The sequence below is a fragment of the Chroicocephalus ridibundus genome, chromosome 4 (assembly GCF_963924245.1).
Source record: "Chroicocephalus ridibundus chromosome 4, bChrRid1.1, whole genome shotgun sequence".
Taxonomy (NCBI): Eukaryota; Metazoa; Chordata; class Aves; order Charadriiformes; family Laridae; genus Chroicocephalus; species Chroicocephalus ridibundus.
The window spans coordinates 84,605,864-84,628,080 of record NC_086287.1 but is presented as its reverse complement, the minus strand read 5'-3'; the positions used below and the strand labels follow the sequence as shown (position 1 = coordinate 84,628,080).

The window sequence follows — 22,217 nt, the reverse complement described above, 5'->3', positions numbered from 1 at the left end:
CCTGTTTAAAGAACATTTTACTGAACTTCATTTTTCTTGAACTGCATACTAATTTTAAAGGTCAGTGTGGTTAGTTACCATAGTAGTGACCTAAAAATAACCTTTCTAGTGTACCTGTATATTTCTGATCTGTAGTGTTAGCATTCAGAAATGTTCTTTCCCTTAGAGTTTCAGCAGCTAAATAAGTTGCAACCCCTTCAGCTATACTCATAAAAATTTGCTTCCAGACAACATGGTCTGTTTATTGTGTAATAATCGAAATGGCACTAAATTGCAATGATTGCTGAACACTTAGGAATTGCATTAACCACTTAACTGCTAAACTATTTTCCATTTTCTTCCTCACTGTGAAGTATTATATTGATTTTCCTCTTAGTTAGAGCTGCTTACTCAACCTCTGAGATGAACGGAATATTTTAGTAGCCTCCTACACTGTCATATTTTGAGTCAATCAGCAGTGACCTTGGCTAAGAATTTTCTAGAGGTTTTTAAAAAAGCTATCAAGCAAAATAGCTCGCAGTGCATAGCCTTGAATCTTCGCAGAAAATAGAGGGAAACACAAAACACCTCTGCTAAGTGAGTTTAAAAAAAATTAGGAGGAGGATTAAATTTTTCTCTTTCTGTCTATGTGAACTGGGTTATTTCCTGTTCCCTTTAATACGCTGCTCCTCAGACTAATCAGTTAATAGTTGTAAGACCTTATCCAGCGACTTAATTTGTAGCCTGTTATGTGGTGTTGGGACTGTAATTAAAAATCTAAATACAGTGACAGGTGAAGCATTTTAGTGGTGCCATTGTTTCCTATGGGGCTGTTGATGACTTTCTCTCCTGTTCTTTGTTAATGAGGTAAAACAGACCAACATTCAAAGCTCCACGATGATTGCCGGCTCTACTCGCTTTGCTACCAAATATTTTAGTTTAAAATGGATTTTTTTTTTTCCTTCTCCTCTCAGAGATTTAGAGGGATAAATTCCGGCCCTGTCTGTTTCTGGGAGAACTTGTCAGAAGCAGCAGAGGGGGTTTTTTTCGGTCTGTGGGCTGGGGGTTTTTGGGGGGGGCGTGCTGAGGAGAAGCCCGGCTGCGCCGCTGCGGCGGCCGGGGGAGGCAGGCAGGCAGGCAGGTAGGGAAGAGTTAAGCGGCGGGCGCGGGGCTGCTGGGGGGCAGCAGTGCTGCAGAACAGAGCAGTGTTCGTGCGAAGGCAAGTCATTTCCCGAAACACTGCAGACACATGGCCTCGGGCGCTCTAAAACCTTTGGAGACCAAAATGGCTCGCAGGAGTTAGAAGTAATAAGGTGTTTTTCCCTTCTTTCTCCTTCACTGAAATTCTGTAAGGTTGCTATGCATTACCGAGGAACAATGCCACTATTTTTGTGTTTTATATGGGTATTAAGATCCATTACAATTTGACATTTTTAAGATTGGTTATCCTGTAGTTTGGTGTTAAATTGAAGTTGTTTGTTTTGAATTTAATTCTTTCATTTTTCAAAGGAAAAAAAGGCAGCGCTGCTGTGCTGATAGCTTACTGAAGTATGCCAGGATTCGATGTTTGAATTCAATGTTTGCTATCCCAAGATATAGGTGAAATTATCTGTAAAAGAAGTCTTGCGTTTGGTTTGGGTTTTTTTTTTAAATCATTTTTTAAGTCTGAAAGATGCTTTCTGGCTGGCTTTGCACAATCAGACTGCAGAAGATATTGCACATATAATATCTCTAAAGGCACACTGTTTCTGGCATTATTTTTAACACCGTTACACACCCAAGATGCGTTGTGCTTAATGCAACCTGCTTATGATTATTATAACCCGGTATGTTTGCAGCAGCTAAATAAACTCCACATCAAATAAATTACTGCAGCAACGTTATTAGGCCAGCAGCAATGTTAAGGACATCTGTTAACTCTTTTTCAAATGCCCTGGCCTTACTCGTTTATTCTAAACATTTCTGTTGTTAATTAGTACTTAAGTACATGAAGTAGCCACTCAGACATGGCTGTGAGCAGCAGCTGAGGAGGAGGTGGCAGGTTCCTGTCCCATTCTCAGCCTTGGTCTGGATGCCACAGTGAGAAGGACCTGCAGCTTATTGATTTAGGGTAAACACAGGTAAACCAGGGCAGAGCAATGGATAATGGACATCTGTTTCCATTCCTGGAGTTCCAGCACTGGTCATCCCTCTTGCCAGGGAGCCCTCGTCCCACTCAACAAGGCAGAGTCTGAGCAGCTTTCCCCACTTGGGCCCTAAAAGTCAAACTTCTTCTGATTAGAGCTGGCGAAAAACATTTGCAATGAAACTTTGTCTGTCAAAAGATGTTTTTGTCAACGATAAAATGTTTAGCAAAAATACATCTGTTTCAAAAACATATTTGTCAAGAAGGTTTCTCAGCTCCAAGATGACATTTCCAGTGAGAAAGTGAGTCTATTGCCGAGCGGTTCATCCCGGATCTGGGAGATGAAAGATGAGTAGTGCCTTCGCCACTGGGGTGACGAGTCTGTGCCACTCAGGTTTGTTGTAACACAGAATGAAAACATTGTTGAGAATTGAAATGTTTTCCGGCTTAGTCTTTATTATGCGGTAAAAATCTTACACGTTAGAACCCAACTCATCGTTCTTTTAAAAATCATTTCTTTCCATTTGAAATTTATGTGAGAGCATAAGGTGTTTTGCTAGCTGGCACCAAGAGTGGCCCAGGTCTCCTCTTTATTTGTAATTTAGTGAATTGCAGATACTTGATCATGAAAACAAACAGGATGCTGGTTCTCAAAGGTTAGATGGAACGTAAGAGCAACTCTGGTAAATTAAAGCAAACAAGCACTAATAAAAGGACCTGCAGAATTTCTCTATAGACAGTGTCTAAAAGGTTTCTGTGTCCGTTGGGAAGTTTGCCAGAATGGTGTGGTTGTACATAGCTTTTCATCAGCTTTGTAGGAAAAATAGATGCAAAGTAAGGAATACATGGTAAGTGTGTTTCAGTTTTGTCATCTGAGCAATGTCTGATTTTCAAATTACAGCCTTGCCTCCAACGCGATTGAGGCGAGCCTGTAGTATATACTTACAGTATTGCCAATTCAAGTGTTCTCTCTTGCTCATTACCGCCGTAATTCGGTTAATCACAAAGCGCGCGGGGCTCATTGCAGCGTGTGGGGCTGTGGAGGATCACAGCTTGGGTGGAAACCTCTCACTAAATGATTCACCTGCCAGCGGAGTGAGCCACCAAAGCCGGGACCGGCTGCTTGCGATGCCCGAGCTCCAGGTTGCCCGGTGGCATCCTCTCCTTTGCCCTCCTCCTCCGGGGCGAGACCCAGGGCCCGAGACAAGCGCTTGGCCTCCGGTTGCCAAGCCCTGGCCAAGGTGTCTCCCCTAGCACATTCCCAGCCCTGCTCCCTGCAGTCCCTCAGATAAGATCAGGGCTTGGCCAGATGCTAGTGATGGGCCAATGAATTATGCAGCTGGGGTAATTAGATGGTTTTGTGTTGGGAATCAGGATGATGCTCCTGGGGTGCCAACCTAGGAAAGTCTACGAAACTGCATAACAAAAGTCATTTTTATGCAGAGGTGGAAATATTTGAATGCAAAAGACAACTGGGGGGGGTGGTGGTGTGTGGAAGCTAATGTCCTCAGATATTTGGAGAGGAAAAGTGAAGTGTAAACTCTAGTTGTTACCTATTAACGCGTTTTTTTCTCTTGCATTGTATGGGGAAGGAAGAGGCTGCTTTAGCATAAGCTCCAAAAGAAAACAAGTGCTTCTCTCTTCCCCCAAGTAGAGCTATAAAATACAGATGCTTTTGTGTAGTTGAAAAGCACGTATGGAATTATATATGGGTATTCAGGGACTCTGTATATTTGTATAGTCACTGTATGCCGTTTGTGTAATAGGACCCAGATTACAATTAAATTCGGTATTCTTTAATTAAACAAACGTTTCCATCATATCCTTCAGTTGCAGATTTTGAAAGACATTTGAGGTAGCAGATTAGTATGTAGTTTGGACTTCTCTAACCTCCGTGCCTTATGTTTGTGCCTCAGCATAACACTGAATAACATATTTAAACTACTCGTGTGAAAAAGCAAAATTATATCTCATGAACTGATTTCTTCACCCATTCAAAAAATCGAATTCTCCTTTTGTTCAGACACTAAACAGAAATCATATGGGAAACAACGTTTGTAGGAACGATACGGTGTTTCAAAATGGAGAAGATATGAATACTTTTAATAAAAAGGGATTATACCAATTTAAAAAGTTGAATCATTTTACAAAGGTATTCTTTTACAAATGTTCTTTTCATTGTGTAGGCATTACAGCCTGGTTCAGTTGACAATGAGTCGGAGAAGTTTACTGAGCTGTTACGGTTTCATGTTTTGAGTTGAAACTAGATATTGTAACATAGTAATTGGTGATAGCCATATTTGATTCTTTCTTCAATTTCATCATCCAGAAGAACTAGTACTGTCAAGTGCTAATGCTTTATTTATATATAATGAAAACTAGAGGTGCATATGTTCTCATAGCTAGCATTAGTGTTTATTAAAAATACAGATATGTTTTCCATGTGTCTGTGTGTATGTAGTAGTTTTGTATGGGCATATATAAATTATCCCAAAGCCACGGTCTTTCATGGATTTTAATTACTGTGTAGCTATTTGAGTTTTTGTGAACAAGGCAGACTTTAAATTTGAAAGCAGTCCTCCAGGTGAGCTGTTCTGGCAACCCCTAGAATTAAAGCTTAGTCTTTCAAACTCCAATGTCTATATGAAATAGAACTTGATGACGTGGGATGCAAGTCTTAAAAACAAAACAAAACAAAACAAAACACCAAATAAAAAAAGAAACCCTACCCCAAAACAAAACGAAAACCCAACAAAAAACCCAAAACCACAAAACCAAAAAAATCCCAAGCAAAACACAAAACCCCCCCAATAATAGTAATAAAAGTTTTTAATATCTTCTCTCAATTTACAGAATCTGTCCAGTTTTCCAAACTGTGGGGAGAACTTCTGTTTATTGCCCTAAAATTAACGTTTTATTTTTCAATCTGATGCTACTGTTTAGTTTTTATGGGTACGCAGAGTAGCAAGAGGGTAAGGTGCTTCAGTAGTGTTGCTGTTTGTGCAAAACCCAAATTCGCTCCCGTCTGTTTCATGGTGTGAGTTGGTCGGACAGAGACGGAGCCGCGCGCCGCGGGCAGCGTTGCTAAAAACCTGAGGTTTGCTTTTGGAGAGTATTGAGCCCGCACTGGTTCCACTGAAGGTGATGCACTTCTCTAAATAAGAGCGCAACAGAAAGAAAATACTTTATAAATGAGTATGTAAAGAATGTGGGAGGGTCTTGAGCAATATTTTTCAGAATAAAGAATGTTCTGGTTACTGATTTGTCTTAATTGGGGGAAAAAATAAAGCCTATAGTTTTGAAGGAATTATTTGTTTAAAACCCTGAGCAAATAAAGTCACGTGGGGCGCAGTGGAGGCTTCGGAAGAGCAGCATATAATCCGGCCATCCATTTTGCTACAATTTGATTTTAAAAAGGGTAAGTAGGAGCCAAGCTCTAAGAACTGCGGTAGTTAGTGGGAAAAGCTGATATGGGATTATGGAGGTTAGAGTTCAGCTAGAACAGATGGTAAAATAGTTATAACCTACTGTACCATATGTTACTGCCGCATGCGTTCAGGTAGCGTGGTGTATGGACTGTGTGGAGAGAGCCGTGAGATCTGAACGCAGGTTTTCAGAAAGACCAAAAAAGCTCTTGAAAAATTGATTTCATAATTCCAGGGCAGGTGAATGAGAAAGCTGTAATTGGTTAAACTGCACAGCAGAACGCACTGTTCCAGAAAGGGATACCAAGAATCAGGCATAGCATGCAACTGGATTTTTTCTAATTCCCAAAAAGCTAAAATGAAGCTTGTATTTCAGGAAGTCTGTTTCAGGCTCGTTATACGTGAATTTCTGGAGAAAGCATTTAAAGAAAAAACAAATTCACAGCACTTGAATTCAGACCATTAAAAACAGGTTACAATTTGATTTATGATTTTTGTAACTTTTAGTCAGGGGCCAGGTTTTCAGAAGAGCACACTGTCTTATTCAGGTACCAATGAAATGATAAATTCCTCATTGGGAACAATTGGAGTTTCACTGGGTTGGAGTACTTCCGAAAATCCCACTCCTGATCTCTGCTGTTGTTCCTCGGACGCCTTTTAAAGAATCTGATGTGATACCGTGAAAATAGGAAGGTAGATGGCAAGAAAGAGAAAAAAGGGTTAATGAAGTCAGAAGTAGTGGGAGAAGAAGTGGAATGGTAGCAAAGAAGAAAAATGAAGGCAGAGAGTTGTGATTTGGAGTGGTGCTAAAGAGCCTCTGGGCTTGAGATTCATCTCGCATTTTATAATGCTCATGTTGTGTTGTATCATAATGCACTTGCTCCTACTAGAGCTCGCTGTTTCTCCTCTCCCTGCCAATGGTAAAAATAGGCCAGTAGCATCATTCCATACTATTGAGCGCATTCTGAATTCCACCGTGTTTTTTCACTTGCCTCTCTAATTAATTTAGTAATCCTCTTCAGTGCGTGTGTACGTTGGCGTATGTCTGCTCCCTTGCCCTCTTCCATCATCTGCTCGAGTTCTCACGTTGCTGATGATGGGTTGTGCCAGCTCCCTTCCAAAGACGGGGAATATATTCCACTCCACTGCCTCTTGTTTAACTTGGCCAAAAAAAATCCCATCACGAGCCCCCGGTTTTGGCTACTACTTTGGGAGAGGTTTTTCTTCTGCACTTGCAACCCTCTTTTTTTTTATATATAATATTCATGTTTATTTTATTTTGGGTCTGAGAGACTTGTCAGTTTAGACATTGAACATTGTCAACTTTCAGACCCTGTTAGTATTAGCTATTCAATAGGTATGAAATGATTGATGGTATTAGATGATTTTGTGTCTGTCTGGATTATTTTCTGTTATGTGTTATAGTATCCGTTTTAATTAGAGTTGTTCATAATGGAGCCTTTGATTTTGGCTGTCTGGTTTTTAATTTATTTTAAATAATTAATAACTATATATATTGGGGTTTTTTCTAATAAAGGAAAGGTGATAATTACTTGTTAATTCTCCTTTTCTTGAGGTTGTCTGAGTGGTATCCAAATTGATCAGGATAGTAAAGATGGGAAGTTAGGGGTAAGAGCAGCGCTTTAGCATCTGAAACAAATGTTTTTGCATGTTACCATGTCTCCTCCGTGATCACCTGCAGACTGAAGAGATTTTTTATTTTTAGATATTAATATGGATTGCTCAGTCTCTTTGTTACAGCAAAATACAGTCGGTTAAAGGATCTTCTGGAAACTTTTTGTGATTCATTTAATCCCGCTTTATAAAAAGAGATGCGTCTGGGATCATCGGGGGAGTGTGAAAGGATTAACTTTACAAAACAATGAAGTTGTTTTTTTTTTCAAATGGCTTAGTTTGAAATTCAAGGTTTATTCTCTGTTGTTGGCTGTGTTGACTATAAGTGTCTTTAAAAGGTTGGTTGTTTGCATTGTGGTGAAATGGGCTGGAGGAAGATAAGGATTTGGGAATTCATGAAGTAGGAGGGGATTACAGGGTTTTTGAAATGTTAGAGCAAAGTTTATACTGTCGGTATAGTGCTTGTAGATTAAACTGATCTGCTTTTTATTCAAGGCTTGGCTGGCTTGTTTTCTCTGATAATGGAGAGAAGGAAGAACCTGTATTGATGCTAAGAGGTTAGAGGACAGTATGGAGCAGAGGTTTGTAAAAAAAGAAAAAAGCAAGCTGGTGGAAGTGTGGGAAGTGTGCCTGCTGAAGTGGTTTGAAGTTGGGTGGCGGATCAGATTGCAGTCTGAGGACGGAGAGCAATGAAGAGTGGTGGAGACGTGCAGGTCACACCAGGTGTCTGCGCTGAGTGCTGGAGAAGCGATCCTGGTGTGGAGAGAGAGAGGCGGGGGACTTCAAAAAGGATTTGGGAAAGAGTGCAGCATGATGGTGGCCGTGACACGAAGGGACTGCCTTCGTAATGTAGAAGGGGAAATGAAAGAACGTCTTGAATGGGGCCTCCTATGAGCTTACTGATGTCTGTAGGACAGAAAACCCACCTCGTTTCCTTTTTGGAACCATTCTTCCAAGAGTTATTTGTGCCAATCTGATTTAAGTTTTTCGAATATTTTCTGAACAAACAAAACCACTAACCTAAAAAGAGTCAAGAGTGAGACATCTGTAAGAAAGAGAAGTGTTAAGAATTCTGTAAGAAATTAGTAAAGTAAAAAAAAAAGATTTCTGTAAGAAATCAAGAAGTGAATGGCTAAATTATTCCGCAGTTTCTCCTTGCTGAACTCGGTCGTCTCTCCCTAATGTCTGAAATGCACCCGGCCTTAGTTGTGTTCCATGATATTTGCAGGAATAGAAAGAGTGTTAGCCGTCTTCCACATTTTATTTACAAATGTTAACGTCTTATTTCCTGTAGACTGGACTGTGTTCTGACAATGTGTTTATCCTGCAAGCTGAAGGTATTAGCATTTAGGGCTTAATTTTATTGCCATCAATTCTGAGATAACCGCTTTGCCTGCTTTGTTTTGTTTTATTTAATGGGCTGGGTGTAGGAATTAGGGCCGTATACTACCCTCAATCCACAGCGGAGCCTCTGGTAATTATAGGGAAAGGTTTATACCGCTGTTCGAAGATTGTAACTAATCCACGAGCAAATTTTACACAGGAATAAAACGTGCCAAGAGCTGGTAGATCTGTGGCTATTTTTGCCCTTTGTTTGGCAAGTGGTGCATAAAGTCACTTGACTGGCACTTGCACAATTGCTGGGAGTGCACAAGATGGCCCACAGTTGCAAACGTAATCATTTTAAAGTCTGGGTGTTATACCCAGACTTATATATATATATATATGTAAAAAATCGATCATAATTAGGCTTAAGAACTGAAACTCAGTTGAGATGAATGAGGGCAATTCATGCTCTCAAGAGTTGAGAAGGTGATTTTGGTTTAGATTTCGCATTTGTAAGAATATTTTTTCCCCCAAGTGTTAAGATTTAGGTATTTTTTTCTCTGTCTTCTGTGCTTCCCCCTTCCATGGGAGAGACTGGCAATATATGGAACAGCTTTATGATGTCTGTGTCTCACCTTGAAGAGGTGAGATAGAGCTAGCTCATGAAGTGTAGCTCATGAAGTGTCACGATGCCCCTCTTAGTGCTGATTTTGTCTTCATCAAAACCAGCTATGAATGAATCCAGTCCCCCCCAGCCACCCTGTCGCCTACGCTTGTTCTGCTCAGCATGTCTTCAGTAAGAGATAGACCAAAAAAGCAACCTTTACTGGCTAGCAATTATGTATATTTTAATTAGATATTTAAACAATTAAATTTTTCAGTTATATGTGTCTAGAGATTGATGAATGTCAAGAATATTTTAATTATTCTAAATTTCTGATTAAATGAAAGTGACAGTCATACAGGCTGAAAACGAAAGGGCCACCCCCTATGTAACTCTGGGATGATTTTGAACTAATATCAAGGATTACCACGAGAAAATTCAGATGGGAATCAAATATGATTCAAGGAAAATGTGGATCCTGCAAGTTGGGCTGAAGGGCTTCTCCCAAAGTTGGCTTGACATTTCTTGACTCTGGAGCGAGAATATAGGATGTACAGCGTGACTGGGCTGGAGTAAGATGGGCAAGTCCTTTAAAAAAAAAATAAAGAACAACCCAAAAAAACCCCCTGTGCTGTTATTGAAAGATGAGAAGGGAAAAGTACCACAATGCTTGAAAAATAACAATGAAAAAATTTGGCATGATTAGTATTTCAAAGGGAGCAGCACTTGATTAAACATTTGGAAAGCATGGGAGGAGAAACATTCCAAACAAAATGAAAATATACGTGTATGATGGAAACAGGATAAATAGAATATTCCACTCATAATTACCACTGCAAGAATGCAGCCCAAACTTAGAGTTCTTAATCAGGTAAAATTGTCATTGCTTTTAAGTCCAAGTAAGGCAGTGAATTGTGGTAGGTATGAGATGTTTGTGGATAAAGATGTTGGCAAGACCTACTGCTGCAGCGAAGAGCAGGTCCATGAGCAAAGTAAATGAAAAGACCTGGAGCCTGCACCGCCAAGCCAGTCGTCAGTGTGCTGTGAGAAGTCGGAGGGTACACGGCATCCATTTTTACTGCATACCGAGTGAGGGATGCAGAGAGATCTTGAACGGGTTAAAAGTCTTCACAGAACGTAGAGCTGTAGCTCTGTGCAGGAAAAACTGGAGGTTTTTCTTTCTCACATTAATGATTCAGATATCTGCATGGATAAACTGATTAAGAAGTCAAAATTAGTTGCAGCCTGGTTTCTTCCTAAGAATGCCCTGTTGAGGACTGGGTGGCTGAACACCCATCTCCCTTGAGCAGGTCAATGTCACGGCCCGTGGCTGCCTCACACTTCATACATGGGATGGGTTTCCATCAGGGCCAACTTCATCCACAGGATGGGTTTCCACTGGGGCAGCTTCATCCACAGGATGGATTTCCATCAGGGACAACTTCATCCGAAGGATGGGTTTCCATCGGGGCATCCCCAGTCCTTTCTCACTGAAGCACCGCGTAGCCTGGGTTTTGCCCTGCCCTCGCTCAGTCGGGGAATGCTGTCTCAGAGGACGCAGTAGATGGTCAGGTTGGGACAGACGCCGAGTTTTCTCAGATGGAAGTTTTTGGTGCGAGGCTGTTTTACAAAGCAGGTTTTCAATTATAATGGTACTTGCATATGTGCCTCAGCTAAACATAATAAAGGCAAAGCGCAGGTACATAGAAAGCGTTCTTCGTGTAATGGCAGCCCAGTGCTTCGGGTTGAAGTAGCATCATGTAATTATAAACTAAAGTGATCACATCTGAAGAAGAAATTTTCACTGTATCTACGTCTTAGTATGATTTACCTTCCTCTTATTATTTCTTAATATAAAAATTACTGCATGCTGTCTTTGAAATGTTGCAATTGTGTTGGTATTTGAAGTACTTGTAAATACTTGTGCAAATCAGGTTTTCTGATGTTTGTCTGCGGGGCGAGGTGTGTGTTTATGTGCCCAGGGGAAACGAGATGCATTTGCATCCAAGAGGGTGTAGCAAGCGGACGCGTGCCAAAACGGAGTCTGGAGGAACAGTTGCACTAAAATCGTGCAGGATAAAAACGTTTGCAAAGGAAAATAACTAGCTTCCGAAGAAATAATGGTATCTAATCTTCCCTGCAAATGGTGCTGATCTGAAGGCCTAAATGACAGCTCTTGGTGATGAATCTCGCTGGAGACACTTGCAAAGCCACCATATTGGGCGAATGAAGATGCACAGTCTTTTTGTAGATATAATTATATTTCATACAGTATTGTTAATCTTTGAGGTGCTGACAAACAGTTATTACTTACTTTTCTGTTCTTCAGGGGAATGCTGATTTAAGGATGTTTCGGCTCTCATTTAGATCAGTGAAATCATTACTATTAGCCTCAGTAGGTGCTGAATTAAACACTAAATTACGTGGAACAGCTAATCATACATAATATTATACCTGTTTTTCATGTACAAAGTGCCTCTCAGCCAAAGATCTAATAGCATTTTATGCAAGTAAACATCATCGCTGCAGAATATCTCCAGAATACTTCTTATGATCCAAGACCTCTTATTCATAAGAGCAGACTAATGTATGCCTTGTCTTCCCACTCCTCTTCGGTGCACAGAGGCCGGAGAGACAAAATTCCTGGTGGTTTTTTTGCTCCGTAGATAGAGTGGCTTTGAATTGCTGCTGTAGGATTCCCACTTTGAGAGCCTGGCTTGAAGTGCAAGTCCGCCACGAGGATGTGCCGTGTCGCCTGGGAAGAAAACCAGCAGATCTTTTATCATTATTGCCTCGTCTCTCTGGGTCACGGAGAAGCAATAGCCGCAGTTCAAGACTGTGTTCAAAGGAGAGATGTCAGGACTGAATTGTTTTCTGGTGAAGGAAGGATGGATAAAATATTAAATGCAGTCTTCTATTTGCCCTTATCTTTGTGTTTCCTGACAGGAATGTTGCACTGTATTTCCATGGTTCTGTAATTCAAAGCTGAAGGTATACAGCTTTGTGAAAAAAATTGATTTAATTGTTCAATAGTAGAAATCACTGGTATAAAAATCAGTGTAGATTTTATACTACATCGTCTTTCTTAAGTGAAAGCACTTTTATCTCGAGCAAGGAACAGCACACTTCTGAGAGTTACTCGGTTTAATTTTCATACACCTGCTGAGGTAATTATTGTAATTTAATGCACAGAGACATTTTTACTTTCTGAGCAGGAGGGGAGTTTGCCCGGGACAGTCTCAGGAGAGATGTCTGTCTCTCAGCCCTCTTTCCCAGCAGCCTTTAGACCTTTCAGGAAATACGGATCAAATCCGGTGCCGGGGGCCAAGCGTAGGAAGGAGCTCGAGGCTGAAGCCCCTACAGCTGGCGTGTGAGGGGTGTGCTGGGCGCGGGGAGGAGAGCGATGCTGCTGCCGCTGGCGCAGGGGGAGCTCGGTGGGCTCTGGGGCCCGTTTGGCCCCGGGGCCACCCGTCCGCTGGGTGGGTGGTGGGGGGCAGATGCCACGTGGTGCCGCCCCATGGGATGGCTGGTTAGCGAGGGTGGGAGAAGGACTCGCCACAGAGGTCCTTCCGAAAAAGGGGAGGGTTTGGGAGGCGGCGAGGGGGGGTGTCTGTGATGGGTGGAGGGTTGTGCTGCAGCCGGGAATGCTTGTGGAGGGGGTAGGAGGTGATGAATGCTGTAGAGGATCCAGGTGTATTGTGGTGAGTAGGACCCGAGAAATGTTGGCTTCACGAGCTTCTCTGTGCGCAGGATTATTTCTTTTAATTTTTACCCAACTATGAGAGCATGTTTCTTTGGCAAGTTGTTGTATATTTACCTACTGATCTACCAAGTCTTTGGTCAGTGTTTCATTTGGAACCGTTTTTATTCCGCTTTTCCAACAGCACGAGTTTTCTCAGAGAGGACAATCATGAAAACACCAAACAGGCTGAGATGGGTGGCCCAAATCTCGTGTCACATCTGACAGAAATTCAGAATTGCTTCAGAATGGGCATACTGGACCAGTAATTACTCTGATGATTCTTCTTAAGCCATAATTTCAAGCTAGGTAGCTTCCAGCAGTTGAATTAAGGTTGACAGCCCAACGCTGTTGTTTGGAATCCTGTGAGCTGTGCGTACGCCAGCTGTGTGTGTCCCCCGTGCACTGAAGCCCATTGCAGTAGTGGGACTCTGTTCGTGTGGCGCTTGGATTGCAGGTTAGCAGAGAGCGTGGCACCATGGCCTTTTTGCAGATTCCTGTATTTGATTTTCCGCGAATTGATTTTCTCTTGGAGCAGGAATCGGGTGGGGGTCTCGGGGAAGCCCCGCTGTAGCTCCCCCAGGAACCGGTGGAGCAGAAAACACTTTGTTTTCCTCTGCTCGCTGCCTTGCTGGCCCGGGGACCCCGTCAGGCACCGGCTGCCTCCGTGCGGTACCGAGAGTCAGGATGGAAGGGGATAAAAAGTTGCTGTAACTCATGTAACATAAGGAATCTCAAAATGAAGAGGCAGAAAGAGTTCATACATAAATTAAATGTGTTTTTTTTCCTCTCCTGGAACATCTTAAATTTCCCTTAAATTATAAATAGAAGTTCACTGATACAAAACCTAGTACTGATGTATATTTGAGTGGGTGTGATTTGGTAATAGCTTGGGTGTGGCAGGCCAGGAAATAAAGGATGTAAACAATTTACAACCATTAATTTTTTTATTAGAGCTTTTATCTTTGTAACTCTTACTAGTTGCCATAGATACAGACAACACAGGGCTTGTTTGGGATAATGAAAAGTCTGTCATGCTGATAAAAAATGTGATTTTTCTTGAGAAAAAATCTGCATTACTTCAATTTCACTATTCTTTGCAATTAATTTTAGCTATGCTTGCATTCGTGTATATAATTAAAAAATTGTGGCATTTAGTACTCTACATTTTTATATAGCATCTGCAGAATAATTTTGAGTACGACGCAGTACCAAACAAATTGGTCTTTAATTTAAATTAGAGACCATATTGACAGATGTAAGTTACTGTTCTATCAGTTTACAGATGTGCTTCTGTGCTTTCTAAAACCATTCTTAGGATTTTTCCACCTTGTAAAACGACTGCAGAAAATGATCAGGTAACTGAGCGGCTCCCAAGTGCGGTTATGAATGTGCTCGGCCTCGTGTCCTGTGGGGATGTCGCATTGGGTACGTAGGCTCTTCCTAGGGAACGGTTCAGGAGTTCAATGAATATGGCTTATCCCATCTTAATTCCAGCTCCTCTGTGCAAAGGGAAAGCAGTTACTTGCTGTACGTGTACCTCAACGGATTCAAAAAATGTTTTTATATGAAGAAAAACTTTAAAAATTAAGTAGCTTTTCTGTTGACGTTTGGGAAGTGTGTGCGGGCTGGTTCTGGTTGGGTCTGCTACGGACAGTATTTTTGAATGAGTTGGTGGCAGCCACGTTTCTCACGAGTGTGGCTGTCCCCGCTCGGGAGCTGCAGTCAGGAGGAATCTGAAACAAGTGTTACTTGGGGCAGGGGGGAGAGATGCACCACGCGGGGAGCGGAGAAGAAAGAAAAACATTTTTGAGTCAACTTGATTTCAAATGGAAACACCCCTGGTTTCTCGGAGAGCTGGAGCCAGTGGCAGCAGCCCTGGCAGGGTGGATGCAGGGGGGGGGCAGCTAAAGGGAGGGTGCCCTTCCAGAGCTGGGGGAGATACAGAGTTTAAATGCTGCTGTTTCTTGTAGGGATGCAAAGGGTTTTGGCGCAGAGGCTGAATTCAGAGCGGAGTCGATGGATTGTGCACTGGGGATGTGCCTGGCTTCAGCATGGATGAGCCGCCCTCGCGGGGCAGCACCTGCTTTTCCTGCACGCGGGGAGGTTGGGGGGTAAATCAATTCATCTCTTAACAAAACTGCTCCGTGCTGGAGAACGGCGTCCCTCACATCAAATGCTCGTGGTGCTCCAAGGTTGTGGGCTTCTCCCTCCCTTGCCTGCAAGCGCAGCCACATCCAGTCACTGCGTTAAGCCTTTTGTGTTTGCGGTTACCAGAGAATTGGGTTTGCCCCAATTCTGTGATTTAATAATCAGGTATAGGAGAAATAACTGGACCAGTGCAGTTCTGCCAGGCGGCGGCTGCTGCTGCACGGAGAGCAAAGCAACGGAGAACCCAGTGCTACGTCTTACTCGCCATATACCACATATGTTTCCCCTACAATCTTTCAGTAGTAAAATTACACTTAACTATATTTTTAATGTCTAAAATCAAGATCCTAGAATACGTATTTCCTGGGGAAAGCAAAGTATGTTATTAAGAGCAGCAGTAAGTAAATTTGGAATTTTAAAAATATTGAAAACTTTGCCAGATGTCTTAGAGGTTTGATAAATAATTTAAGTCTTTTTAGAGATTAAAAACTATTTTTCTAAGTTAGAACGGTTTATTTTGTCAGAAATCAATTAGAATTAATAAAAACAATGGTCTCCTAAGGATGAAAAAAGGGTTGAACGTGTGCGTGTATCAGGTTTCAGTTTTAAACTCCACAAGACTTCAGAGCCTGTAATGAACATCCTTTCCGTTTCTAAATCCTCAGATCCCAGTCGTCTCAGGCTGTTGGTGGATTTCCCCTCTCTACAGAAAGCCAGGATGAGCTTTTCAGTAGCTGAGTAGCTTTGAACCAATCTAAACAAACAAAAAAATTATTTAACTAGGTCTAGAAAATAGTATACTGATGTTTGTCTTTATTATCGCACAATGTCTGAGTCGTCGTGATTTTTCTATTTGACTTTTCCATCTCCCAGCAGACCCGGGGGAGGACTGGGGGCCCTGGGACTCGCAGCACCGTCCCGACGCACCACTGGCCTCTTCCCAGTGCGGTTCCCGGGATGTGGGAGAGGATGGGGCAGGCATTTGATATACTGAATATGGCTTTATCTCCTGCAAGTAGTTTTGTCCTTAAAAGGCTCCCGAAATTAAACTGGCCAAATACATCTACGGATGACGTGACTGCAGCAGGAGAATTAATCAGACATATTTGTTGTAAATGAACAAGGTGTAGCCTCACGTGTGCTTTCACTCGCGTTTCTTTACTCAGGTTCAGGTGGTGAGACTCAGAAGAACAGAGGAGAAAAAAAAAAAAATAATCTCACATAACACTTTGAGAATTAGGCTCACAATAATCCATTTAAGATATTTAAAACGATCCAGCGGTTAACGGTTGTAACCCTGAGAGTGTGAGGAAGCTCAGTGCTGTTGAGCCTCCTGACGTCGCTGTGTTCTCTCTGTAGGGCCTCGCTGTGTCCGGCGGCGGCCAGGCCGGCGTGGGGACGCCTTCCTCCAGGCAGTACGCACGACAGAAAATAACTCGCGTAAACCTCAGGGACTTCATCTTCTACATGGAACAGGAGCGAGAAACGAGCCATTCTCTCCTGCTCTATCGAGCTCTGCTTAAATAAAGCCAAGAACTGTACTGATTTCTCCATACGGAAGCTCAACCTGCATTGAAAAGCTGTCATTTTAATGTGCCTTCTATTTTTTTCAGAAGTCAACGTTCCAGTAATTTTGTTTTGTAAAATTGTCAGACACATGCAATAAATTCCCTTTATGTAAAAAAAAAAAAAAAAAAAAAAAAAAAAAATTATAAAAAACACACAAAAAAATGTGCAAAAGGTTTTGAAACGTTAAATCCACAGATGGAACCGACACGGAAGCCATGCTCCGTTCGGCCGCTGGGGCTGGAGTGGCCGGCGCCACGGTTCGGCCACGGGAGCGGCAGCAGCCGGCGGGAGCCGCTGCACGGCGAGGGCTGGGGCAGGTACGCGGGGCTGGGGCCGGGCCGGGGGCTCACCTCTACCCTCACCGCGGGGCTGGTTTGCTTTTCTCTTCGGTTTTACCAGCACAGTTTCCACCGACTAACCGTGGCGATACCTGGTGTTATTTTAGATTAGTTATAATTGCAATTTTTTGCACAGTTCAGAGAATAGCCACTGCACACTCCCACAAATTTTATATATTTGGGATTTTTGCTTTTACTGCACAGCTCATTTCCTGAGCCATTTGCTAATCCAGATCCTAAGTGTATGGAATCTGCACGTTTGGTCCCAGCGGAGTTCCCCGGACTCGCTTCTCGGTGTTTTCTAGAGCTCCTCAACCTTTTGCACATTTGTAGCGACTGGTTAGTAACACCAATCCAAGTTGGGTTTTATTTTCTGAAAAAAAAAAAATAATCTTAATTTATTTATTGCAAAGAGTATGGTTTAATGGTGGTTTTAAAAGAGAGTATTGTTCAGTGAAGATTTTAGAGTATTCTATATGGATTTTTAAAGTCGCCATAGAGGAGGTTTTGGGGGTGTCCTGCTCCAGGGGCAGCAGGTGACGCCGCGGGGACCGGCCCAGCCCGACCCTCGCGTGGAGCGTGGGACCCGGGACTCCCGTCCGCGCAGGCTCATCAACAAGCAGCAGGACTTTCAGCGTAAGGAGTAGTTTTAAGTACTTAAAGGTGGGTGGATGCTTTTTAAATGCTTTGCTGAATTGGGATTTAAGGGGCCCACGGGGCAGCCGAGCCACCTCGGGGCCAGTCTCGGACACGGGGGTGGACAGGGATGGCTCCGGGCTGGGGGGCACGAGCTCTTGTACTTCCAACGTAACAGTATTAGCAGTAACCACGCAAGGGAGACCTTTGCTTATTTATCTTTTCAATTTTTACTATGTTATGCTTGCCACTTTTTTGAGGCAAATTTTTTTTTTTTTTTTTTGGATGGGAAACCATAGCGAAAGCACAAATAGAACTATTTGTCCAATAGTTTTAAAAACAAAAGTTTTAATTATTTTTTAAGGTTTATGAAAAGCAGAAGAAAATTTATACTGCTGCTATTTAGCCAAAAGATTATTCATAAGGTATTTAAGGCCAGGAAGTGTAAAATTATGTTTTAAATGTATTGATAATTTGTACATATTGTTTATAAAGGCCTTGTGTTTATTAGAATTACGTTATTTTGATGATTTCTGTACATACTCGTAAATACCCCCAATTTGTGTGAAAACATACTCCCTTATTTGTACTTATTTTGTAAAGAAATAAAACAATTTACTAAAGTAACACATCGAGTGACATACAGTATTAATTTATCAAACATGAATTTCACATTGTCTCGTAGTTCTTAAGCACTCTTCAGAAACAGTTTGCATTAAAATATTAACAGAATACCCACAAAGAAATATTAAAACCAAATAACTTCAACGTTTTGTTGTGCTGATTCTTATCCTTTGTCAAACATCTAATAAAGTTGTCAGCAGACCTCGATGCCGTTCGTGGAGCGCGGGGATGGGCTCGGCCGTGGCTCTCCGGGACGGGATGAGTCCAACGCTCCGCGGTGGGACGGGGCCCTGCAGAACGCGCCGGCCAAGACTCCCGTCTTCAAGCCACAGTTTCGGTGCTCAACAACAGGGAATCAGGACAATTCGGTTCCAATCAAATTAGGCGAAAAACCAGGCTACGTTTATTTTTTTGGTCTTCACACTAAAAACACTGGCTGGCTGCGCACCACAGCTTTACTGGAGTTTCTGCGATATTTTAAAACCTGTCTTAGCGACGCTGAGCAATGTTCTTAATTCAGTTATGTTGCTATGGTTTAAGGCCAGAAGTAAAAATTCAAATCAGTTTTTGCTGGTATTGCTGCCTAAAAAGATAGGGAAATAAGTAAAAAAGATACAAATGAAACTGTAATAAACTTTAAATAAGTGACCTGAAGTTACTAACTAAAAGAACATGTCCTAACTTTTTTTTTTTTTTTCTTTTTTCCCCAAGGCATATTTCTTCTAACCAAGTGATTGTTTCCACATGTGGTCCTTGCCTTAGTGCTATTTGCAGTCAGTGCTGGGATGTCACGGCTCAAACTTTCCATCTCAAGTTCACACTGAACTGGGCTGGGGCGGCCCCGACGCCTTTCCCGCGGCCCCGCAGCGAACGGCCCCAAGTACCGAGGATGCTTTGAACTTAAAGCGAACTCAACGTATGAAAGTAATAAATAAAACACTTTTTTTTTTTTTTTTTTTTCCTTTTTGTAAGACATGGCTACATCAAGCTGAACGGAGCCAAAAGGCCGGAGGAGACGCAATCGGAAGTTCTCACCTCTTGCAAACACCGTGGGAGATACAGTGAGTGTGCCACCCTACTTGCTTATTTTTGATCGTTTACTTTACAGAAATGTTTATGGCATGAAGTACTGTATAAGAAATGTGCATACACAAATACATGACAATTATACGTTAAGTTCTTTACAATATTAAATGTATAATATACAATTCTACAGATATCTTACATACAAAGGTGAATGTTGTGCCATATATTCAAATATGGCAATGCCTAGCAACTTTAGAATGTCGTACAAGTATAAAACCACAAAATAAAATAACTTTACAGCTCTTTTAAAGTAGATAGATTCGCTGAACTGTTCTGCTGCGTTAGCAGGCCAACGCGCATCAGCTGCGGCCTCCAGGAGATCGCCCAGGGGAGTAACCAAGGCGAGAGAACCTGCAGAGGTCTGATTTTCCATAGACAGGTATCCAGCCCTTTTCCAAAAATCAGACCCCTGCTGAGGCTGGACCGTGGCTACTCAGTCCAGCTCATCCCTTTTGAAAACACTAGTGAGGTGTTTATTTTGCCCGATTGCAATCATTTAGCCTTAAAGAATTGTTGACCACCGAAGGCTCTGTTCCTTGTTCCATATGGCCGTATTTACGCATCTAAAAAGAGTTTAATTAAAATCCAGCATCTACAACAGTATTCTATAAATTAACGTGGGAGAAACTAAATTGCGATTAACACGTGAATTAGTTACTGAGGACCCAATCATGCTAAAGCAGGATTTAGCAGAACGCTATTTATAACCTTGCACCTGCAGAGGCGGTGCCGTCTCCTGAGTTAGGGCGCCCTGCGAGCCAGGGCCGTGCTGCTCCGCCGAGGAGCAGGAGCCGCCTGCGGACAGCGGGCGTCGGGAAAGAGAAACGTTACACAGATAGAGAGAGGGCAGCTACAGAATCGGTATTTTAATCAGAGTTTAAAATAAGAGAGGAAAAACAATCTAAACAAAAGGTGGCTTGCTTTCGTCGGACAATGGCACTGGAGGGCTTTAACATCTTTTTGTGAAAATCCCAGACCCATAAAGAGTGGGCTTGCCCGAAATTCTTAATGCTTCTTCCTAAATGTGGGCTTGTAACATGGGTAGTACGCGAGTGACGAGGGGTGGCAGAGCTTGCGTGGCAGAACCACGCTTCCTTGAGGATGCAAAACTTAACAGTTTCCGCGTCAAAACAAGACTGGCTTTGAGAGAACTACAGCTCCGCGTTTGGTGCGTGACCCTCGTGGGATGGTGGATGGCATTTCACTTTGTGCTTCCAGATCCCTACTTTTGCAAATATTGCCAAAATCGGCCTTGTCTAATTTTTTTGTCCCTTTTTTGTTCGGTTTGTGGGGGGTTTTTTTAGTACTGAGCACCAGTTGACTAGAAATCGGTCCTTTTCTGATTCTGGATTCTGTCCACAGAGAGAGATTTCAGTTGGAAACGCTGTATAAAAATAAGCCATTTGCTAGCATGAGGGAGTACGATCACGGCAGTGTGACGTCGTGTACGGAGGTGTAAAGCACAGCTGATATGAAGGAGAGCGGCAGTCGGGGAAGACGCTCAGTGCAGTTTTTAGTGCTCCATCTTCCTCTCGGAGGCGCCCACTTCCACGCGTCGCAGCATCAGGGACCGCTGGAGCGGCCGTCGGAACTGTTTCTCCTGCTGATCTCGTCAAATTGCTTTAATTGGTCTTTCTGCAGAGTCCGATGGAGGGTCGGGGGTTTACGGGGCGTTGCCTTTCTCACCACGGCGGCGGTTGGGCCCACAGGACGTTCCCAGCGGGGCCGGAGCGCTGAGCGCGCTCGGGAATTTCATCGTGAAAAACGCACAACTGGTTTTTCAAATGCATTTCATGGCTGGCTATATGACAGGTAGTTTCAGAGTACCACTAATCGGCAACATAAAGTCAAAATCTGTTTGCTAATACTGTTTTGCAAATCCTTAGTGTTTCACATAAGGGACTATTAAACACTTCTACGGTTACAAAGGAGTACGGGGGGGTCTAGTCCAGGGGCTCCTGTTTTATTCTGATTGTTGGGGTAGGTTGTGGTCGTCTGTCCTCGCGACACAGCACGTATTCGCTGAACTGAGAGGAATCCACCCCACCGCCGCACGAAGCTGCCACGTTAAATCCCTTCTGAAATAATCTTTCGAGCACCTGCAATGTGGGGGGAAAAAAAAGAATCAGATTAATATTTAGCACATTTTAGTGATAAAAGCATTCGGGATCGAAATGATGGATTTAGTCTTTCGAGTCCTCGTTGAATGAATATTATTCAGCTATAATTCTATAACTTATTCTTAAATGACTACACTGTGATTAAAGTCTCGCTCTCAGCAAACCTCTGTAGAAAACAAAAATTAATCAAACAAATAAGCACTCTGCAGAGCAGCTTAGTACATTATATAGTAAAATACTGGGCTGCAGTGATATTGATGCTGTCTCTTACTGCTTACAGAAAGCAACACTGGGCTTAAGTCGTAATAAAAAGTGTCCGTTATTCATTAGTAACGTGAACAGTTCTACAGAAAGGGGCTGAGAACATTTCTCAGCTCTTCCTTGGCAGATGAGAATGCATCAGGAGTCGGAGTGACGCTTCCACCAGATCTTCAGGAAAATGCAGCCGTGATTCTCCCCTGCCGGAAGGGAGCGATGCGTTTAGCAAAGCACGGCAGGGCCGGGATGCACAGCCAAGACGGGGACAATAAGGAAACGTTCTGGCCCAAGAAAGAGGTTAATTTGTATTGCCCAAATATGTATTTTCTCCTTCTAAAGAAAAGTTGGTACAATTTAGATGCATGAATTTCGAGAAGCCAGAGGCAACTTTAATTTCTGAGGCTGTCACACAGCACATTACCCTAGGATATACTGATCTTGGCAATGTGATAGGGGCCGTGTTTTCACATGGCTGAGCGTGTTGATATACGGTTTCCCAGCAGAGCAGGGCGCACGCAGACTTTTCTCGGCGTTAGGTGAGAGCGGATCCAGACCCACCCTGGGCAGAACGGCACCGCAAGATCCACCGGAGGAGATGCTGC

At 42.7% G+C, this 22,217-nt stretch overlaps 2 protein-coding genes across 5 annotated transcripts in view; one reads left to right on the top strand and one right to left on the bottom strand.

Moving 5' to 3' along the window:
* The window catches only part of LOC134515519 (transcription initiation factor TFIID subunit 4-like), a 143,661-nt gene extending 125,052 nt beyond the window's left edge, over positions 1–18,609 (top strand). Inside the window, exon 15 of the mRNA XM_063334588.1 lies at positions 16,344–18,609. Coding sequence (XP_063190658.1) covers positions 16,344–16,511 — 168 coding nt within the window. The 3' untranslated portion in view covers positions 16,512–18,609. The remainder of the gene's footprint in view (positions 1–16,343) is intronic.
* A 1,956-nt stretch (positions 18,610–20,565) lies between these two features.
* The window catches only part of KCTD15 (potassium channel tetramerization domain containing 15), a 43,185-nt gene continuing 41,533 nt past the window's right edge, over positions 20,566–22,217 (bottom strand). For all 4 annotated transcript variants that reach the window (XM_063334591.1, XM_063334589.1, XM_063334592.1 and 1 more), the window contains exon 5: positions 20,566–21,336. In XM_063334591.1, coding sequence (XP_063190661.1) covers positions 21,181–21,336 — 156 coding nt within the window. In that variant the 3' untranslated portion in view covers positions 20,566–21,180. The remainder of the gene's footprint in view (positions 21,337–22,217) is intronic.